The 20945-nt window shown below is 45.7% G+C and overlaps 1 protein-coding gene across 1 annotated transcript in view; it reads left to right on the top strand.

Moving 5' to 3' along the window:
* The window catches only part of LOC100753683 (kelch-like protein 3), a 114637-nt gene that overhangs the window by 24130 nt on the left and 69562 nt on the right, over nucleotides 1-20945 (top strand). The window contains exon 3 of the mRNA XM_027409730.2: nucleotides 5550-5656. Within this exon, the coding sequence (XP_027265531.1) occupies nucleotides 5550-5656 (107 nt within the window). The remainder of the gene's footprint in view (nucleotides 1-5549; nucleotides 5657-20945) is intronic.

Below are 20945 nucleotides of genomic sequence, written 5' to 3'. Positions count from 1 at the left end.
CATGCGTGTGCGTGTGCGTGTGCGTGTGCGTGTGCGTGTGTGCGTGTGCGTGTGCGTGTGCGTGTGCGTGTGCGTGTGCGTGTGCGTGTGCGTGTGCGTGTGCGTGTGCGTGTGCGTGTGTGTGTGTGTGTGTGCGCGTGCACTCAGAGGCCAAAAGACAACTTCAGGTGCCTTTCCTCAGGTACCATCCAACTTCTTTAAATTCAGGGTCTCAGTGCCCTGGAGCTCACCTAGGAGGCTAGGCTAGCTGGCCAGTCGGCCCCAGAGAGGTTTTCTTGGGATTACAAGTGTGTGTCCTCACACCTAGCTTTGTTTTCCTTTTCTAATTTATTTTGTAATGTGGGTTTTGGAGACCTAGGACCTGCTTCTAAGGCAGAAAACTTTACCCACTAAGCCATCTCCCCATCCTATTTTTGAGTTTTTGACTCTTGTAGCCCAGGCTAGACTGAAATCCTGGTTGTCTTGCCTCTATCTCCTAAGTGCTGCAATTCTAGGTATGTGGGTCACACTGCCTTATGCAACGATTTGCAGTTTATCTGTGTTGTAATGCAACTAAGTATTTTATTCCTTTTCTTTTGGACAATAGTGTTTCATCCTGGCCTTTGTCTATAATGAGCACTGCTTGCCATTTGTTAACTTCGCAGACAGCACGGGTGTCTGTGTGATGTGTGTCTTCATATGTTGGGTTGGATGTAGGAGTGGGATTGCTCTTTTCCAAGTTCTCCAGTTTCTCCCTAATATTTGTTGGTAGATATGACTTTGTTCGTAGGTATTGCAGTGGGTCCGAGGTGACAGCTGAGGACTTGGAATTTCTGTGACAGTTATGAGCATTGTGTCCTGCGATTAATGGCCACTTCAGTGTCTTATTTAGGAAGGTATGTTTTGAAATCCCTTTTTAAATTAGTTTATTTCCCTATTGGTTATTCAGGTGTAAGTTTGAGTTAGTTTCATATTCTGGATGTATGTCAGTTTTCATATGAATGTTTTGCCAAAAAAAAAAAAAACATTCTATGAGTTGGAAATCTGTATTTTTCCAATGATGTCCTTTAAAGTGCAGATGTTGTTGTTCATAGTTTTGGTTTGATAGCTTTAAGGCTGTTGCTTTATTTGAGCCATGATTTCCCTTCTAATAGGCTGGTATTTCTGACTCTTACACTTAGATGTTTGGTTTACTTTGAAGTAGTTTTTATATATGGTGTGAGGGAGCGTTCCAACTCCATTCTACTAATATCCAGATATCCTGTCACTATTTGTTGAAAAGACTGTTATGTCACTGTTATCATCTGGTCATGGTGCACTTGTAAAAGTTGACTAAGGGACTGGGGAGGTGGCTGGCTGGGTAAAGGGCTTGCCAGGCACAGGGATCTGAGCTCAGCTCTCCAGCACCCAGGGAAAGCCAGCTGCAGCAGATTTTGTCTGTTGACCCAGTATTGAGGGTGGGGTTGGGAGATGGAGACAGAGACAGACCCCTGGAGCGAGGCAGCCTAGCCAATGGGTGGTGAGTTCCAGCTTCAGTAAGTGACCCTGTCTCAAAAAGGAGTTGGAGAGCTCACAAGGTGTCTCAGTGGGTAGCAGCTCTTGTCAAATTTGATGGCCTGGGTTTGATCTTTGGGACCCATGTGGTGGAAGGAGAGAACTGATTCCAACCAGTTGTTCTTTGACCTCCATGTGCACACATGCTTGCCATGGCATGACCTTCTCATGTACATACATGCTTGCCATGGCATGACCTTCTCATGTACACACAGGCTTGCCGTGACATGACCTTCACATGTACATACATGCCTGCCATGGCATGCCCCGCCCACCAGAAAAATGCATAAATGTAATGAACTTCAAAAATAAGGTGGAAAATGACTGAAGAAGACACCTGACATTGACCTCAGGCCTCCACATCAATGTGAACACGTGTGTGTCCCTGCACACACATGTACATCTACACAAACTTGCACCCTCTCATAAGTTAACTGACCATAAATGTCATAAAAATACATTAAAAAGTAACAAAGCCCATTATTTTATAGGCTTCTAACTCTTTTCTGTTGATCTGTATAGCTATCTTTGTTACTATTCCTGTTGCTATGATAAAATACTCCAGTAAAGGCAACTTAAAGGGTAAAAGTTCACAGTCTGAGGTTACAGCCCGTCAGTGTGGGGAAGTCACAGCTTCAGGAGCTTGAAGCAGATGACACTGTACCTACCGTCAAAAATCAGAAACAATGATGGCCGGTGATCAGTTCATTTTTTCCTTCTTATGCAGTTCAGAATCCCAGCCTAGGGAATGGTGTCGCTCACAGTGGACAGGATTTTCCATCTCAGTTAACCCAATCAAGTTACTACTCTATAGGCATGCCTACAGCCATCTCCCAGGAAATCCTAGGTCTCATCAAGTTGACAAGTGAGATAGCATCACAATAGCTGTTTTTATGTTAGTATATTCTTTTCGGGGGGGGGGTTGGTTCTTTCCCATTTTTTTATGTCTATTTTTAGACAACAGTCTCACTGTTTTACCCAAAGTGGCCTCAAAACTGGGCCCCACAATGTTTGTCCCAGCTAAGGCAGTCAAGAAAATGGTGGAGATGCATTTGCTCATGTTCTTGTGGCTAGTTAGGGCAGAGTTGGTTCTGTCCCCTTTTGTGCTGTCTGCTACAGAATAGGTCCTAATGGTCTTGACTGCTTAGTTCCCAGAGGCCTTACTTGTCCCAGAAGCCCCTCTACTGGCACTCTATCCCTTGTCTTTTCTTACCCTAAGTGCCAGCCAGTGATAAAGCCTGGGGATACCTTGGAGAAAACCTGTATTTACAGTCTAGAGAGCTGTGTTCAGGATCCGGCCTTTTGATTTGGGCATCACTTCCCTTCTTTGGGTTTCAGAGGACAAATGCTGTCCAAGGCCAGTGAGAGCACTTGAAGTTCCTGCTGTCTCAGGCTCTTTGATTCTGTTTCTCCGAGAGAAGCTGAGACAATGCATTAGTGAACAATGGCCAAATGTACTGCTTTGGAGACAGCAAATGCATAACTTCTCTTCCGGTCTGTCAGCCATGACAGACCCATTGATCCAGCATCTTCAGACAGAAGCCAGACATGAGAAAACTGAGGTGCTCTTGTCTTCTTGCCTCTCACCCTGTTGCTAGCACTTTAAGGAAGTGACTAGTGGTGATCAGGGTATCATGGAAGGAGCTGGGGGATTCCCTTACTTGCCTTAAAATCCCATCTCCACTTTCTCGTGTGCCTTTGAGAAACATATTGATTTCCCCGGGCCTCAGTTCCCTCATTGCAGGATGAAGGCATAGCACTTAGCCTTACTTCTGTGAGTTAGCTGTAGAGAGGATTAATTGAAATCGTGTCTGGGGGTGGGGGGGTGCTTAGACAAGAACTTGGCACTGCTCACTCAGCAATTGCTATTATTACATTAGTGATAGGTGAGGTAAGAACTTGGAAGGCTGATGGAAAAGTTTTGGGATTGGCAAGGTCTTGTAGCACCTTAAGGTGCTCTAGTATCCATTTTTTGGGTCTTTTTTTAGGGTGCTGGGAATCCAGCTATAGACAAAGTTTCCTTTTCTGCATGGTCCCACAGCCAGTTAGACCAAAATAAACACACAGAGGCTTATATTAATTACCAACTGTTTGGCCAATGGCTTGGGCTTCTTACTAGCTAGCTCTCTCTTAACCAGTTTTTATTAATCTATGTATTTCCACATGGTCTTGGCTTACCGGAGAACGTCCTAACTTGTTACTCATTTGTCGGCTACATGGCGTCTCCCTGGTGGCTCCTCCCTGCATCCTCTCCCAGATTCTCCTCGTCTAGTAGCCCCGCCTATACTTTCTGCCTGGTTACTGACCAATCAGTGTTTTATTCATCAACCAATAAGAGAAACATACACAGAAGGACAACCCCCATCACCCATCACCACTCACCTCAAATCTTACATATATTAGCAGGCATTGCTCTACTGACCTATACCCGAAGGCCTATTTTACCTTTTGTTTTGAGACAGGGTCTCACTAAGTTGCCTGGGTTATCCTTGAACTTACTCTATAGCCTTGAAATTGAGATCCTCCTGCCTCAGGCTCCTGAGTACCTGGAATTACAGGCGTGTGCCATCAAGCCTGGTTATCAATTTCCCATTGATGAGTGTGGATTGATTCATTTCATATATTTGCTTGTCTGAAAACATGTCGGGCCCACTATGTAGCAGGTATGTAACCTAGTGTTCAGGGTACAAGATTAACTATGCTAAGTCCTTTTAATGTGGTAGTGACAGCCACGTAAAAAGATAGTTGCAAGATTCTGGTGTGTGTGCGTGTGTGTGTGTGTGTGTGTGTGTGTGTGTGTGTGTGTGTGAGTGTGTGTGTGAGTGTGAGTGTGTGTGTGTGTGAGTGTGTGTGTGAGTGTGAGTGTGTGTGAGTGTGAGTGTGTGTGAGTGTGTATGTGTGTGTGAGTGTGTGTGAGTGTGTGTGTGAGTGTGAGTGTGTGTGAGTGTGAGTGTGAGTGTGTGTGAGTGTGAGTGTGTGTGAGTGTGAGTGAGTGTGAGTGAGTGTGTGTGTGAGTGTGAGTGAGTGTGAGTGAGTGTGTGTGTGAGTGTGTGTGAGTGTGAGTGAGTGTGAGTGAGTGTGTGTGTGTGTGTGTGTGTGTGTGTGTGTGTGTGTGTGTGCATGAGACTGTATTCAGAGGGCAGAGGAGGACATCACGTGTTGTACTTTGTCAATCACCCTATCTCTGTTTCTGTATCTTTTGGGATAGGGTCTGTCACTGAACCTGGCGTTAGATTGGCAGCAAGTCCTAGTGATCTTCCTTTCTTCATCCCAACTCACAGGCTCTGGAGTTACAGGCATGCTCACAGTCACACCTGACTTTTTAAATGCAGGAGCTGGGGAATATGAACGCAAATCCTCATTCCTGCACACCGAGTGCTTTCACCTGCTGGGCTATCTACCTGGCCCAGACAATGGTTTCATATATATCATATCATATCATGTCATGTCATGTCATGTCATGTCATATCATATCATATCATGCCATATATACATACATATATATATATATATATATATATATATCAGTAGAGAAGATTGAACCTATGACTTTATGCGTGTTATACAAGTGTACTATGTTGCCTCAGGCAAGATTCTTAGGGATTGCAGCAATTGGAGCTTGCCTGAGATCTCTGGGAGTACTGTGTGTCAGGCTGTCTTTTGGTGATGGTGTTAAATCTGGGTGGGAGGAGAAACACCCGAGTCTGACTGGTTTCTTACCAGTCTTGCATGTGGAGTGGAGCCTCTAGAGGGAACTTCTAGTACCTGGTGTTGCTGTTGGCAAACCTCAGTGACATGCTCATGCTCCTTGGCATGAAGTCAGTCCTCAGCCGCTCTTGTCTTTATTTACTGCTGCAGAACTTGGGGACCAGAGTGATGAGGATAAATGAAGTCCCGGAATAGCCGGGCCTCTCTTCATGCCATGGGAAAGTCCGGATGTTAGTGTGTGACCTGGGTGGGGCAGGGGTGGGTGTCCACGCTGTGACCCTTTCTGTCACCTCACTGGTGTCTTACAGTAAGCAGCTGCTGTGTGACGTGATGATCGTGGCAGAAGATGTGGAGATAGAAGCCCACCGTGTTGTCCTGGCGGCCTGCAGCCCTTACTTCTGTGCCATGTTCACAGGTACGGCGAGGGCACACAGTAGCCTAAGGTGTGGGAGAATGCTGAGGGTGGCCTCGTGTGGTGGGGGAGAGACGGGGGAGGGAGGAGAGGCAGAGTTATGCAGCCTGCTACAAGGAGCATCTGTGTTCTGAGCTTTGCACATGGAGAACTTGAGAGGACAAAGCCTCAGCCAGGCCAGCTGGACATGTAATCTTTTGGTCTTCACTGGGAACAAAGGCAGAATCAAAGGGCGTACAAGTCTCACACGTGGTGCATTGGCAGTGGTGTTAGAGCCTCAGGGGGCAGAACAGTGTGGGGAGCTTGTGGACAGTGTAGACCTCTGACTGTCTACTGGGCCTGCTGAAGGCTCAGGCAGAGGCCATCCCGCTAGTAAGGACTTGCTTCTTGATGCCTGCCCAGCACTCTCCCCCAAGGGATTGTTCCTGTGCGTCTGTCTTGTGCATTTCTGGTAATTTTTCCCAGGCGAGAGCCAGGGCCTCCTGTAGTCTCTCTAAAGGTGTGGACATCTGGAGAAGCGATGGTAGTAGGACTACCAATGTCTGCCATGACTCCAGCACCTTTGCTAAGCTTTCAGGGAAGAAGTTGGCTTGCCTAAGGATCTTGCTTATGTTACGCCTGGGCTGAGTCCCTGAATCCTGTGGCTGAGCTGTCAGGCTGGAGCACTTCCTTGTACCATATACAGTGCTCTGATGACTGCTGTCACAGGACGCCATCTGTGAGACACCAAGCCTGCTCAGGGGTCCCTGCCACATGCTTCCTCCGTGGCCCATGCTTGCTCTGAGTGTGGTGTCCATCCCCTTACATTCTGGCCTGTGCCCTGGTATCTGCAACACTTGCACCCTGGCCCTCATATAACTGCTGTTGTCACCCTGCACATGTGTTCCCCTCAGAAAGCCCCTTCCTGTCATGGTCATAGCTCTACACCAAGCCTCTTTCCTTCCCATATTATAAATACTTAACCTAGATGGGCGTTGGTGGCGCACGTCTTTAATACCAGCACTTGGGAGGCAGAGGCAGGTGGGTCTCTGTGAGTTCAAGGCCAGTCTGGTCTACAGAGCGAGTGCCAGGATGGCCAGGATGTTACACAGAGAAACCCTGTCTCAAAAACAAACAAAACCAACCAACCACCCCCACAAAAAAACTATAACCATCTTTTATTTTTTTAACCTGTCTTCTCATTGCTTGTGAAGATGGGCCTCTTGCTTGTTTGTCTCCATATCTTAAACGCTCATAGCAGGACACCAGGATGTTGGTAATGTGTGGATGAAGTGTCACCTGCTTGATGGTGAGCTTCAGGTGCCCGGGAGATGTGTCTTGTCAATGCGGAGGCCACACTGCCCACTCCAGGAGACAGTGAATGGGTGAAGGGAGGAAGAACGAGCCTGAGTTTGCAGAGAGTGGTGAACGCAAACATTTCTACCCAGCAGAACCAATTTTTTCCCTACTATGGTGCACAGTTGGGCAGGAGTGAACTTTCTGGAAGGGCCATGGTATTGTCCTGTGAGAATCCCCGGTGCATGCATCCTCGGGCTCATCACTCGAAGGAGTTGCTCTCAGCTTGGAGTTGTACACTGGCTGAAGTACGCCAGGTGTCCTGTAGCCCTGGAGCCAGGGCGGGGTTTTTACCGTGTAACCTGGAAATCTGGGAATCTCAGCCATCCTCTAGAGTGGCGTCAAGCTCTAACTGCAAGAACTTTGTTTCCTTCTCCTTCTTTCCTTTGCCTGCAACTAGCTATTTTGGAATGATTTATCTCTCTCCAATAGTTACTCAGCCACAGTTTCAATACACAGCTTGGCCAGTCACTCTCTGTATGTGTGGTTTTGTAAATTCAGTATCAACAGAGGAATCTGCTCATAAATATAATAAATTGAACCGTTGGCTCCAACAAACATGCCTGTGGGTAGGAGAAATGCCTTAGAAAGCGGAAACAGTTGGGGGAGCGCGTGCTCCTAGGACGAATCTTGGCCTCTAGTAATTGAAGCGAGGAAAGAATGGAGAGTTCTGAACATGGTCTAATGTTCTCCCTGCCCAAGCCCTCACATGACCTGGTTACCATCCATCCCTCACCCTTTGTTCACCCTCCCCCCATCCACCCAAATACCTTCCGCACATATTGACTACAGAAAGAAAAACCAGAAAATGGGAGCAAGCAGAAGGTTAAAAAAAATAAATCCATGCACTATAGCATTTAGCTGACTATTCTTTCAGATATATATATATATATATATATATATATATATATAATATATATATGTGTGTGTGTGTGTGTGTGTATGTATAACTTATCTTTCAGTATAAATGGGTTCATATATCTTTGAATAGCCATGATTTAATAAATTATGTAATATTTAAAAATTGCTACTAATATGAAATATTTTCTTTCCCATTTCTGTTCTGCCTAGCTCCTCTCCATTCTTAGTGGAGTCTTGCATGGCCCCTCCAAACTTTCTTTTCTTTTCTTTTTCTTTTTTTTTTTTTTGAGACAGGATTTCTCTGTGGCTTTGGAGGCTGTTCTGGAACCAGCTCTTGTAGACCAGGCTGGCCTTGAACTCACAGAGATCTGCCTGCCTCTGCCTCCTGAATGCCAGCATTAAAGGCGTGAGCCACCAACACCCAGCTCCTCCAAACTTTCTTAAATCCCTGTCTCCGATTTCAAGGTGCCTGTGTTTCTCTTTAGTGTTATTGCTTACCTTAACACATCCCTAACCTCTGCTTTTCCTTGTCAGTATCTGAGGTTAAGAGCCTGTGCTTAGCAAGTACTACCCACTGTGAGCAGGTGCTCTGTGAATGCTAACAGCACTTCATATCTATCCTTGACATGTTCTGTGTCTGTGAAGCCATGTCTGTATCCAAATTTCAATAACGTCATAAGACTCCATCCTAACTGAAAATCCATCCCCTTATTTGCTAGAAATTATAGTTTTTCCTAGCATTTTCTGTTACAACTAATGTTTCCATGGGAATCTGCATCTTAATCGTTACTTATACCTCTAATCATTTTGTTAGACTAGATTCCCATGACAGGAAGTACGTGGCAATCTATTATTAGATCTCTCTGTTTTGTGCATATGAGTGTTTTATCTGCATGCATGTATGTGCACCCTGTGCATGCCTGGTGCCCACAGAGGGTAGAGAGGGCTCACATCCCTTGGGACCGGAGTTATGGATGGTTGTGAGTCACCATGTGGGTGCTGGGAACTGAACCTGAGTCTGAACCTGGAATCTTCTGCAAGAGCAACAAATACTCTGAACTGCTGAGCCATGGCTTCAGTCCGAGCCATGAACAATTTGAAGACCCAGGAGACATAAATACTTCACACACACACACACACACACACACACACACACACACACACACACACACACACACACACGAGTCCAATTGGAAAGGGTATGCACCTAAATGCTCCAGTACATATCATTTCTTACTTATTGTTTGTTGACATTTTTTCTGACTTTCCTTTCTGTGCTTTTGCTGGCACATTTCCTTCAGAGCCTCAGTTGTCCCAGCCTGTGCTTCTGTCAGCACTACCTAAGCCTTGCATGTGCTTGAGGCCTCTTGGTTCTGCTTAAAACCTGGTAGAGGCAAAAAAAAAAAAAAAAAAAAAAAAAAAAAAAAAAAAAAAAAAAAAAAAAAAAAAAAAAAAACCAAATCATTGCAAAATGTTCCTACTTATCAGATCTGGCTTTAAAATGTATAAATTCACCAGGAGAAGGCCCAGGTGGCTCCTGTGGAGTCTATTTCTCTCAGTGTGTTCAAGGCCAGAGGAAAAGGAAGTACAAATGACCTTTTTTTTGACTGAGGAGTGTGATGGATGTCTTTCATTCAGGCTTCAGTGCTGCTATTTTTTACATTCCATGGTGGTTCAGAATGGGAATCCACATCCCTGACCACACCCACAATAGCACGGGAGACGTGTTGTAAACTAAAGGTCCTAGTGCTTGCTAGAGTACCTACATCCATCCTGCCTGCAAAAAGACATGGAGTGTGTCAGTAACTTCATAGCCGCCACCGCTTTTAGTGTAGATTGAGTAGAGGCCAGCAGGGCTATGTGCTCCCCATCCTTTAGTTGTGAATATGGAATGCATGTGACTTCCTCCTGCGTTCCAACACCTCACATCTCTACTTCAGGGGACACAAAGTTCTCATGACAACTGTCAGTCTGGCCAGCTTTCTTCTCTCCCTTTAAAAGGAGATTTCTTTATTGTTATTTATAAGTGACTTGTCTAGGTGTGGGTATGCACACATGAATTCAGGTGCCCATAGAGGCCAGAGGTGTGGTTCCCTGGAGTCTGACTTACAGGCGGTCGTAAGCTGCCCAACGTGGATCTGGGAACTGAGCTTGGATTCTTTGCAAGAACCACACATATTTTTAACTGCTGAGCCACCTCTTTTTATTGTGATCTTTAACCTGCATTCTGTGTTCTGCTGTTTTTACTCAGAGGTCTTTGATGTATGTGTCACCTAGACACATTGAAAACAAGCCTCATTTTATGGTATTAAAGGAACTGAGGTCTAAGGAGTATGTGAACTTGGGGTCTTAGTCCTACCATAATGGCTAAAATAAAACACATTTGGGTTTTCAACCCAAATAAAACCTTGGGAATAACCTGGCTCCATTCTTCGGATCCTAGTGTGTTAGAGTCATTGATGACGGTGGCAGTGGTGATGGCGGTGGTGGTGATCATGATTATGGTAATGATAATGGCAGTGGTGGTGATGATGATGATGATGGTTGTAATGTGAGGTTTTCTTGGCCCAACTAGGTCCCGCCACAACTTCAGCCCCCAAATAACACACAGAGACTTTATTAGTTACAATGCTGTTGGCCATTGGCTATGGTTTCTTATAGGGTATCTCTGACTTAATTATTAACTCATTTTTATCAATCTAAGTATTCCCTCGTGGACTTATCTTACTGGAGAAGGTCCAGGGACCTTTTACTTCTCTGGCGTCCTACATCTCGCCTGTTCATCGTCTCAGCAGAGAGAAGAGAAGAGAACGATTTCCTGTTTGTTCTTGCTTATATATTGTTACTGCCTGCTACGTCACTTCCTACCTGGATCAGATGGCGACTTCTCTTTACTACATTTCCCAGAATCCTCCTCATATCCTAGCCCCACCTATCTTGCTTCCCTATTGGCCAACAGTGGTTTATTCAACAACCAATGAGATAAACACACACAGAAGGACATTCCCCATCAGATGGTAGTATAATACAAATAATAAAAACCTAGAGACAGATATTAGGGTTCAAGCTGAAGGATGAGAGAAGCCAAGCTGTAGAGATTTCTCACCTCTACCAATGCTCAGCTGGAAGGTGTGATTGTGTCTTCTGATTGCATCTCCAAACTGCAACAAGCCTCAGACCGAAATCCTAGACTGCAATGCTCCTTAATGTGGCTAGAGACTAATTGCCCCAGGAGACCCCTTGCTTCTTCCTTATACACCCCTCTAGTGCTGGGACTGAAGGCGTGAGCTCTCTTTCTCCTTTGGACTGATTCACTCCCGTGTAGCCCTGGGTGGCTTTGAACTCAGAGAGATCCATCTGCCCCAGTCTCCCGAGTCCTGGGATTAAAGGTGTGTGCCATCACTGCCTAGCTTCTAAGGCTGTCTAGTGTTGCTGGCTTTTCATTTTAGTTCCTAGGCAGGCTTTATTAAATAACAAACAATATATCACCACATGGTGATGATGATGGTGGTGATGGTGGGTGCTGGTGTTGGTGGTGATGATGGTGATGATGGTGATGGTGATGATGATGATGATGATGGTGGTGATGGTGGTGATGATGGTGATGATGATGGTGATGGTGGTGATGGTGATGATGGTGATGGTGGTGATGGTGATGATGGTGATGATGGTGATGATGGTGATGATGGTGATGGTGGTGATGATGGTGATGGTGGTGATGATGGTGATGATGGTGATGGTGATGATGATGATGGTGATGATGGTGATGATGGTGATGATGATGATGGTGATGATGGTGATGATGGTGATGATGATGATGGTGATGATGGTGATGATGATGGTGGTGATGGTGATGGTGATGGTGATGATGGTGATGGTGATGATGGTGATGATGGTGATGATGGTGATGATGATGGTGATGGTGGTGATGATGGTGATGATGGTGATGATGGTGATGGTGATGATGATGGTGGTGATGGTGGTGGTGGTGGTGATGATGGTGGTGATGATGATGGTGATGATGATGGTGATGATGGTGATGGTGATGATGATGATGATGATGATGGTGTGATGGTGATGGTGGTGATGGTGATGATGGTGATGGTGGTGATGATGGTGATGGTGATGATGATGGTGGTGATGGTGGTGGTGGTGATGGTGATGATGGTGATGATGGTGATGGTGGTGATGATGATGATGATGGTGATGATGATGATGGTGATGATGAAGATGGTGATGATGATGATGGTGATGGTGATGATGGTGATGGTGATGGTGGTGATGATGATGGTGGTAATGGTGGTGATGATGGTGATGATGATGGTGGTGATGGTGGTGGTGGTGGTGATGATGGTGGTGATGGTGGTGATGGTGGTGATGGTGGTGGTGATGGTGGTGGTGGTGATGGTGGTGGTGGTGGTGGTGGTGTGGTGGTGGTGATGGTGGTGATGGTGGTGATGGTGGTGGTGGTGGTGGTGGTGGTGGTGGCAGTCACAGTAGTCACAGTCACAGCATAGCATGTGCCGTCTGAGAGTGGTGATGGAGAATGTGAAGTGTCTTTATGGCCACACAGGGATTTCCTTCTGTTATCAACTAAGCAGGTAGAGGAGGGATGAGGCTCCAGGGGATCTGGAAGTTGGGGTCATCTCCCTCACTGTGGCATTGCTGAATCCAGAGCCACAACCTTCACACTCTCATTGCCTTTTTTGGTTCCTACCCAGCCTAGGGATAAAGGCAGGGCAGGAAATATCCTTATTTCCCAGGAGATGGAAGTTAGACTTTGCAGTAAAATGGCTCAGACCACCAATTGCTGGAGAACTGGCTAGGATTCAAGGAGCAGGTAGACTTTTTTTTTGCCATGTGAAGTTAACAACTGAAGTGGGCCTTACACCTCAGGTCTTGGTCACTGAGTTGGCAAGGCACATCTTAGAGCCTGGGTGAGGGTTAAATCCACCATCTTAGCACTTTTGCGGGATCACTGAGTAAGCATTTCCCTGTTTTCTTTCTACCTAGTGCGCAGGACTAAATTACAGCAGAGACCATTCAAGCAGGAGAAAGGGGGAATTCTCTAGCTCAAGGACTCTTGAACACAGCTCTTTCTTCCCTCCAAAAACATGCTCTTCAGAGACCCTATGCTAATCTACCTCTTCTTTCTCATTCTCATGCCTTTATTTGCTTAGCAACAGGATTGGACTTGTCTGGAAGAGGAGCCACTGATTTTTCTAGACTTCTTGAATCTTGTATGATAATTCAAGATTTTTCTCTTCCTTGCTTGATTGATTCTCTGCCCACCTGGTCCTGCTTGGCAGTCTTTGGCCTGCCAGACAGGAACATGTATACATTTAGTTTGCTTGTAGAATCTAGAATGTGGACTCATATCTGATAGGCTGTGAAACTGTTCTTTGAGGCTTTTTATGGTTCTGAGAGAGGGATGAGTTCAAAGTTTAAATGTGGAGCCCAAAGACTTCAAGGTCAGACCCTTTAATCTGGCACTAGACCCTCCCTTGCTTGCTATAGGGACTTTCTCATTGGCTAATCTGCTTCTAGGCTTTGTCTTTGACCCCAAACCACCTAACTGGTGTAGCTACAATGATCCTCTCCAAACAAACATGGTGCATCCCTCAGCGACTTGAAACCTCCTAGGGTGGCTTTTTCTGCTACCTCCACTTGGGGTCTGTTAGCACACAGGTAGGCCAGATCCTGCACACATCTCCAGGCCTTTCACTATTTACCCTTGCTCATGTGTGCTTCAGATAGACTAGAGCTTATTCTTTCAATATTTATTTATTTATGCCGTTGTTGTTGTTGTTGTTGTTGTTGTGTGTGTGTGTGTGCCACACAATATGTGAGGAGGTCAGAGGATAGTTTTGGGCCCTGGTTTTCTCTCTCCACGAATCGCAGGGCTGGGACCAGGTTGTCAGGCTTGTATTGTTGGTGCTTTTTCTTGGTTCACCTCACTGATCCTGCACTGAACTTCTTAGGGGTCTGTAAAGGCCACTTTCTTCCTCACTTCCGGACTTTTTTTTTTAATATTCTATTCTCTCTTCCTGGAATACTCTCCCCTTATTCTCACTTCTTTTCCAATCCAGTGGGAGTAGTGGACTCCATGACCGGGGAAGCAAATGTGTGCTCTTGTGTGTTCACCGTCTGTGTCTTAGGGTACAGGGATCCCTGCCTTCCGAAGGTCTTTCTAAGCAGAGCCCCCTTTTTAGCATTTAACACCATCTGTAGTTGTGGGTTCGATGCTGTCTGTCTCTGTCTTATGTAAGCTCACACCAGACTTAGCTCAGTGAGGACAGAAGGGTGACTTGGTCACCGTACGTCCTATAGGTTGAGCATGTGGGATGCATTTGGTGTGTGCTAGCTGAATGAGCAAATGCCTGTCCCTCATGGGACATGAATGTTAACATATGACAAGCGGAGATAGAGCCAAAAAGATATGTGAGGTGAGTTTCTCTGGGGGTGTCTGCCAGAGCCCCCCTCCAAACCCAGCCTAGGGGGCTCTTTTTGAATTGAACTCAGGGATGGGAAGAGTTATGGGGTTCATGCTTCTATTTTCTACAACTATTTTTGTCAAACTTTTAGAGATAAGTGAAGAATCAAGAATGGCCAAGTTCATAGCTTGATGTGGTGGCACACTCTGTTATCTTAGTACCTGGGAGGCTGAGGCAGGAGGATTATGAATTTGTGGCCAGCCTGGGCTACATAATGAGAGGCTGTCTTAAAGAACAAAGCAGAACAAGAATGAGCAAGTCTCTGGATGGCTTCTCTCCCTCAGGAATGACCGCAGCTCACGCCATGAGCTGCCAAGAGCAACCTCTTTCTTCAGCTCAGTGGAATCCTTCCTAGACGTTTGTTTCCTGCCAGCTCCCATGTCATGTGACCAGGCTGCTGGGTCACAAGCTAGGCGAGATCCAAGCCCTCTTGCTTCTTGCTTGCCAAGTGTTACATGGTGACTTCTCCTTAGACTTTTGACCCATGTTTTAAGTTTTACAACTCTTTTGTCAAAGCTGTTGGTTAGAGTCAGGTTCAAAATATGGAGGGGTTTATTAGCTAGAAGTCTTTTATTATATATGAGTCTAGGTTAAGTCTTGAGTTGGGCCAGCTTCAAGTCCTAGCCCTGTCCCTTTCATCTGTGTGTAAACACCTCTTGAAATGTCAGCTCAATAATTTGTCAAGTGGCCGTCATGTCACCTGGCTCTGGAACTGTTACAGGGTTAAAGGACCTTCTGTGGATAATCACTTAGCAGAGGGCATATTACACTGGAGTGACTGTCATTACCGCCTTTTTTTCAGGGCCAATTTAAATTAAAATCTGAATTTGTTATAGTCATTTCTGCTGTTTCATAAGAAATAATAAGATTGGGGCTGACAAGATGGCTCAGCAGGTAAAGGCACTTGCTGCCAAGCCGGAAGATAGGAGTTTGGATCCTGGAATCCATTGGTAAAAGGAGAGAAGCTACTGTTGGTCATCTGACCATTACAAGTGTGCCAATGCATGTGCATGCAAGCATCACACACACACACACACACACACACACACACACTAGATAAACACAGAAACTTTTAGAAAATTGTAGAATTATTTTCTACAGTTATGTGTGACAGTATTCAGGCATCTGTACTGACCTGCTCTTGGGGTTCTGACAAGATGCAGCCTCAGCTGCAGGCACAAAAAGCACCTCCGGTGCATATTCACTCTGTTCCCTTTGAAAAGGGCCCTGCCCACCTCCCATCCTCCTCCTCCTCCTCCTCCTCCTTCTCTCTCTCTCTCTCTCTCTCTCTCTCTCTCTCTCTCTGTTCCCCCTCTCTGCCTCTCTTCCTCCCTCTGCCTCTCTTTCCTCTCTCTTTCTCTCACTCTCTCTCTGTTCCCCCTCTCTGCCTCTCCTCCCCCCCTCTGCCTCTCTCTCCTCTCTCCCACTGTCCTGTCCTCGGGGGCTGGTCTCCCCCGTCCCCTTTCCCTTTTTATGATCTTTTCCCCTTAATAAAAACCCTTCTGCTTGAACTGTGTTGCACGGTGTTTTTCTCTCTTGAGCGCATTTTAAAAAATTACAACAATGTGACCAGTTAGTCTCTTAGTTTACTACACAGGAACTTTCTTTTTAAACATTTATTTTATTATTTATTTATTTATTTATTTATTTATTTATTTATTTATTTATTCAGTGTGTGTGCATGTGTTCTGTGTTCTGTGTGTTTTGTGTGTGCGTGTGTGCGTGTGTGTGTGTGTGTGTGTGTGTGTGTGTGTGTGTGTGTGTGTACATCATCGCATGTGTGCGGAGATCAGAAGGTAACCTGTGGGAGTTGCTTCTCCTCCTGTGGAGATTGAGAGCCACGGTGTGACTTGGGGTCAGGAGCCTTTGCTCACTGAACTGCCTCTCAGACCTCCACAGATCACGCTCAGAAAGTCACTGCGGCTTTGAGCCCCAAGGTTTTCTTTCACAGTGTCATTTTCTCATTTACTGAACTCTCACAATTACCCAAAGAAGCAGGAAAAAAAAATCCCCAGAATAGCATTTCTTAAACTTTTTCTACTGGTGACCACGGTACATACAAAAATATAAAGAAGCTATGTAAAACAGACATTAATTGATAATGTCATAGAGAAATTTATTTCAAAGCAGTTCTTTTTTATTCTTATTATTTTTTGAGACAGTAAGCCTGGCCTAGATACTCACTCTGTGGCCAAGGGCGACCTTGAACTTTGTGTTCTCTCGCCTCCAATGTGAGATCAAGATAGGAACAAGAGAAACACACAGCAAAAGTCACTGGGCGACCGGGTGGCGGGGGGGAGGGGGAGTAGACCTTGTAGATTAAGGGTTCTGTTTGCAGATAAGACAGGTAAGAACGAGTTCCCATTTGTCATGTTTGTTTGATCCACCTGTACCGGATGTGTTTGATCACATGTGGGCGGGAGGTACGTGGGCAGGAAATACGTCAGGATGTACAATTGCCTCTGATTGGATGTAGGTGGGAGGCAAGTGGGCAGGAAATACGTCAGGATGCGTGCTTGCCCCTGATTGGACCTAATGGGAAATATGGTGGTCCTGTGGTTTTGTCCTTGTTAAGCCTCCGCAAAAAGTGACTCGTGGCCGTTTCCTGGGAACCCAGGAGTGGAGCTGGCCAGAGTCCAACTTCCTCCCAGTGTGTAATTAAATTTGCTTCAAGTTTGGCTCAAAATTGTAAAACTGGTTTTTCTCTCAAAAACTCAGGATTAGCTGTATGTCCATTCATTTCCTTAAAGTAAAATAAATTAGAAGAAAAATATTCATAGAGTAGATGGTAAAATTGTGTGTATGCCAAAAATTTGTTCATAGACCTGAGGATGTAGTCCATTTGGAAGAGTGCTTACCTAACGCCCAGGAAGCCCTGGATGCAACCCCAGCAAGGCTCAAACGGGATATGGTGGCACAGTCTATTAACCTCACCACTTCCGGCGAGATGGTGCCAGTCCTGAGATTTTTGAAAGAAAAACCGGTTTCAGAATTCTGAGCCAAACTTGAAGCAAGCTTTAGTTACACACTGGCAGGAAGCTGGACTCTGGCCAGGTCCACTCCTGGGTTCCCAGGAAACGGCCACGAGTCACACTGGCCGCTATATTTCCCTCCATCCAATCAGAGGCAATCGTGCATCCTGACGTATTTCCTGCCCACGTACCTCCCACCCACATGTGATCCATCACATCTGGTGCAGGTGGATCAAACAAACACGACAAATGGGAAGTCGTTCTTACCTGTCCCAACCGCAAACAGAACCCTTAACCTACAAGGCTTATTTTCCCAGCCTCCCTGCCCCCATAAACATTAAAAACTAGGAAGTTAAGATCCACATACTAAGAAAGAACATACAATATTTGTCTTTCTGAACCTGGGTTGCCTTGTTTAATAGAATCTTTTCTTGTAAACTTTATTTTGCTTTATATAGGAATAAAATCCCATTGTGTATATGGGCCACATCTTCATGTTCAACTTGAATGTTTATTGGTGGACGTGTGGGCTGACTCCATTTCCTTTCGATTGTGAACAGAGCAGCAGTGAACATGGCTGTGTTTGCTGTGAACAGAGCAGCAGTGAACATGGCTGTGTTCAGTGTGATTACAGCAGTGAACATGGCTGTGTTCAGTGTGATTACAGCAGTGAACATGGCTGTCTTCTTGGTGAATAGAACAGCAGTGAGCATGGACATGTTCAGTGTGTGTTCAAGATGGATATGGTTGGGTCAACAGGTAATTCTGTTTTTAATTTTCTTGGAAACTGGTGACCAAAATGACTTCACCAGCTTACATTTGTACCAGGCATAAATACATTTCTCCTTCCTCACATGCTCAAAGCATTTATTGTCACTGGTTTTCTTGGTGATAGACATTCTGACTGGGTGGTAATGGAATCTCAAAGTAGTTTTAATACATACTTCCCTGATAGTTAATAATATCAAACAGCTTAAAAAACATTGGCCACTTTTGTTTCTACTTTAGATAAATATTTTCTTAGCCTTTTTACTGACTCACAGTGTGTTTGTGCATGTGTATGTTTAATTTGTAGTTAGCGTTGTGTATGCATGCATGTGTGTATGCATGCATGTGTGCATGTGTGTATAAACACACATGTGTGGAGGTGAGGATGGCTTTTGGGTGTTGATGCCTCCCTTTTTACCTTATTTGAGGCAGAATCCCTTCACCACTGAGGAGTCTGGACTGGACTTTCAGATTCTGGAGATCCCCTGTCTTCCCTCTGACTCCTGCAGGGTTGCTCTGGGATTGCTGACAGCTTCAACATGAGCTCTGAGGATCCAGGCTCAGGCCACCTGCCTTGTGTGGCAAATGCCTTTCCTGACTGATCCATCTCCACAGACTTTTAGTTCTTTGTATCATGTATCCTAAATATTAACCTCATGTCTAAGGCATAGCTAGCAAATACTCTTTCCTATTCTCTGTTTTTCTCTGTTGTAGTTTCCTTTGCTTCAGACAGCAATCTTCAAAACCAAACATTCCAACACAACACAGTGCAGAGATATGCACTACTTTGGTGTATGCTGAAGAATGACAATAGGGAAATACTTCCAACTCTTCGTTTTCCAGATTCAAATGATTATGTTTCTGTAGGTGCAGAACAACTTATGTGTGCAATAAAAACAAGTGGTCCATAAAACATATTCCTGAGGCCAAGCCAATGTGTTTCAGGCAGTTTCTTGGTGTGGCAGGGTGGTGGCGTGTGCGCTGCACAGTGCACACACGTGTTCAGGACGAGGCTGGAGCAAAGCTGAATGGCCATACGCTGGTAAGCACCTCCAGAGACCATGTGGGTTCTGGGTGTGCTTGATTCTGAGCACTGTGCACAATGACGTTCACAGTCCAGGAAGCTCTGTCTGGAGAAGCTTGCTTACCTTTCGAGGGCCATAGAAACCTGAAGGAATCCGCTAAATCTGTTATCATCCCAGAAAACGGATCTCCTCTTGACCCTGCGCCCAAGGGTGTGTGAATACACACAGAGGTTTTCATGCAATTTCAATAGTTTCTGTTTGTTTATCTGAAGTTCTAAGGACTGGGCTTGACTCCCACACACAGATTCCACAGAGGGAGGGCGGTCAGTCCAGACCTGACTGCGTGCCTCTGAATTCTTTCTTGCAGCCAGCTGCTCTTTCAAAATCCTATTTCTCAGGCCTAAGTTCTTAAGCCTAACATTATTTGTGATACAGTTAGCAGTTGGGCCCTAATCAGAGAACTCCTAAACAGCCACTTGGAAGAAGAAACACTAACTTCTACCTTCTTTGCCTGTGCTTGGTTTTGTTTGTATGACTCAGTGTGAACTCAGGAGGGTCAGGGCCCCCATCTTAGGGGCAGGTAGGGGGAGTCTGCCACCTTCCCCTATTTCCTCCTCACCTCTGCCTCCTGAATTCTAGATGTTGGCCTTCACAGTACCCAGAGAGGGGAAAGACAGTGGGGCTCCTGGCCAAGCTGGCCTGACAAGGAGACTGTGCAGGCAGGATTTGGCAAACCCAACGCCATCCATTCCCCCTGTTCTACAGTCATTCAGATCTGGGGCTGTGGTAGGATGGGTGCTGTGGACTGGTGGTGTGTCCCTGTAGCTGGGAGGAGGGTGTCAGAAGCCTGTGAGTTGTGCTCTACTGAATCATCTGGGCTCTGGCATGGATTTGAGAGAGAACAGGGACCAGGCTGTTTGCACACTCACAACAGCTTTTGGCTGTGTTGTTTCTTGTGGTCAGATCACCCTCCCCTTCAGTGTTCTACTGCCTTTGTGGCCTGAAGTTCCCAGCCCTCGCTGAAGAGGCCGGTTCTAGATCAGCACTGGCATCGTTTGGTCTTGTGGCTGAGAATATGGTACGGACATTGCTCTTGCTTCCTGGCCACCTACTCTTTCTTGAGTTATTATCAGGGTCTCCAGCTGCTCTTCCTGCCTCCAGTGCAGCTCTCTCCCATCCCTGCACCCAGAATTTCATTCAGAAATTTCCATCCAGAGACCATGAGAGAAATCTACAGCTGGCCAAAATGCAGATAATGGCTGAGCCTACGGTACCCACCTACAACACAACTCCTATATCTAAGGCTCATGGAGCATCAGGGAGGAAAAAGCAAAAGGTTTACAAGAGTCAGAGGACCAGGACTTGTCTGCTAAGGGATAGTTTCTTCTGATTTTGACAGGGAGCTACACCCATGAAATCACATCAGCGTAGTCATCTAAGCAAGATCTCCAAAATGAGAACACCAGGTGACATTCATTTCACAGTGCCCCACACCTAGGTGAAGAGCTACAGTCAGTGAGTGGTGGATGGGAAAGAGAGAGAGAAAGAGAGAGAGAGAGAGAGAGAGAGAGAGAGAGAGAGAGAGAGAGAGAGAAGACAGAGAGGAGCCCCTTGAGAGGTTATCCAATCCTGAATGGTCAGCCCTAAACACACAAATGTATGAACAACACTAACTGGACTCAGTAGGTTGTATTTATATATACATCTGTGCGGAAGAAGAGGTCATAAATTTAAGAGGGCTTTGTGGGGCACAAGAGGAGTTGTGGGGTTAGGGGTGGAGAGGGAAGGGTGGAACTGATGTAAAAACAGTACTCATGTATAAAATTCTCAAGGAAAA

Source organism: Cricetulus griseus, chromosome 3, assembly GCF_003668045.3.
Source record: "Cricetulus griseus strain 17A/GY chromosome 3, alternate assembly CriGri-PICRH-1.0, whole genome shotgun sequence".
In the NCBI taxonomy this organism is placed as follows: domain Eukaryota; kingdom Metazoa; phylum Chordata; class Mammalia; order Rodentia; family Cricetidae; genus Cricetulus; species Cricetulus griseus.
This window is presented reverse-complemented; position numbering and strand designations above follow the sequence as displayed.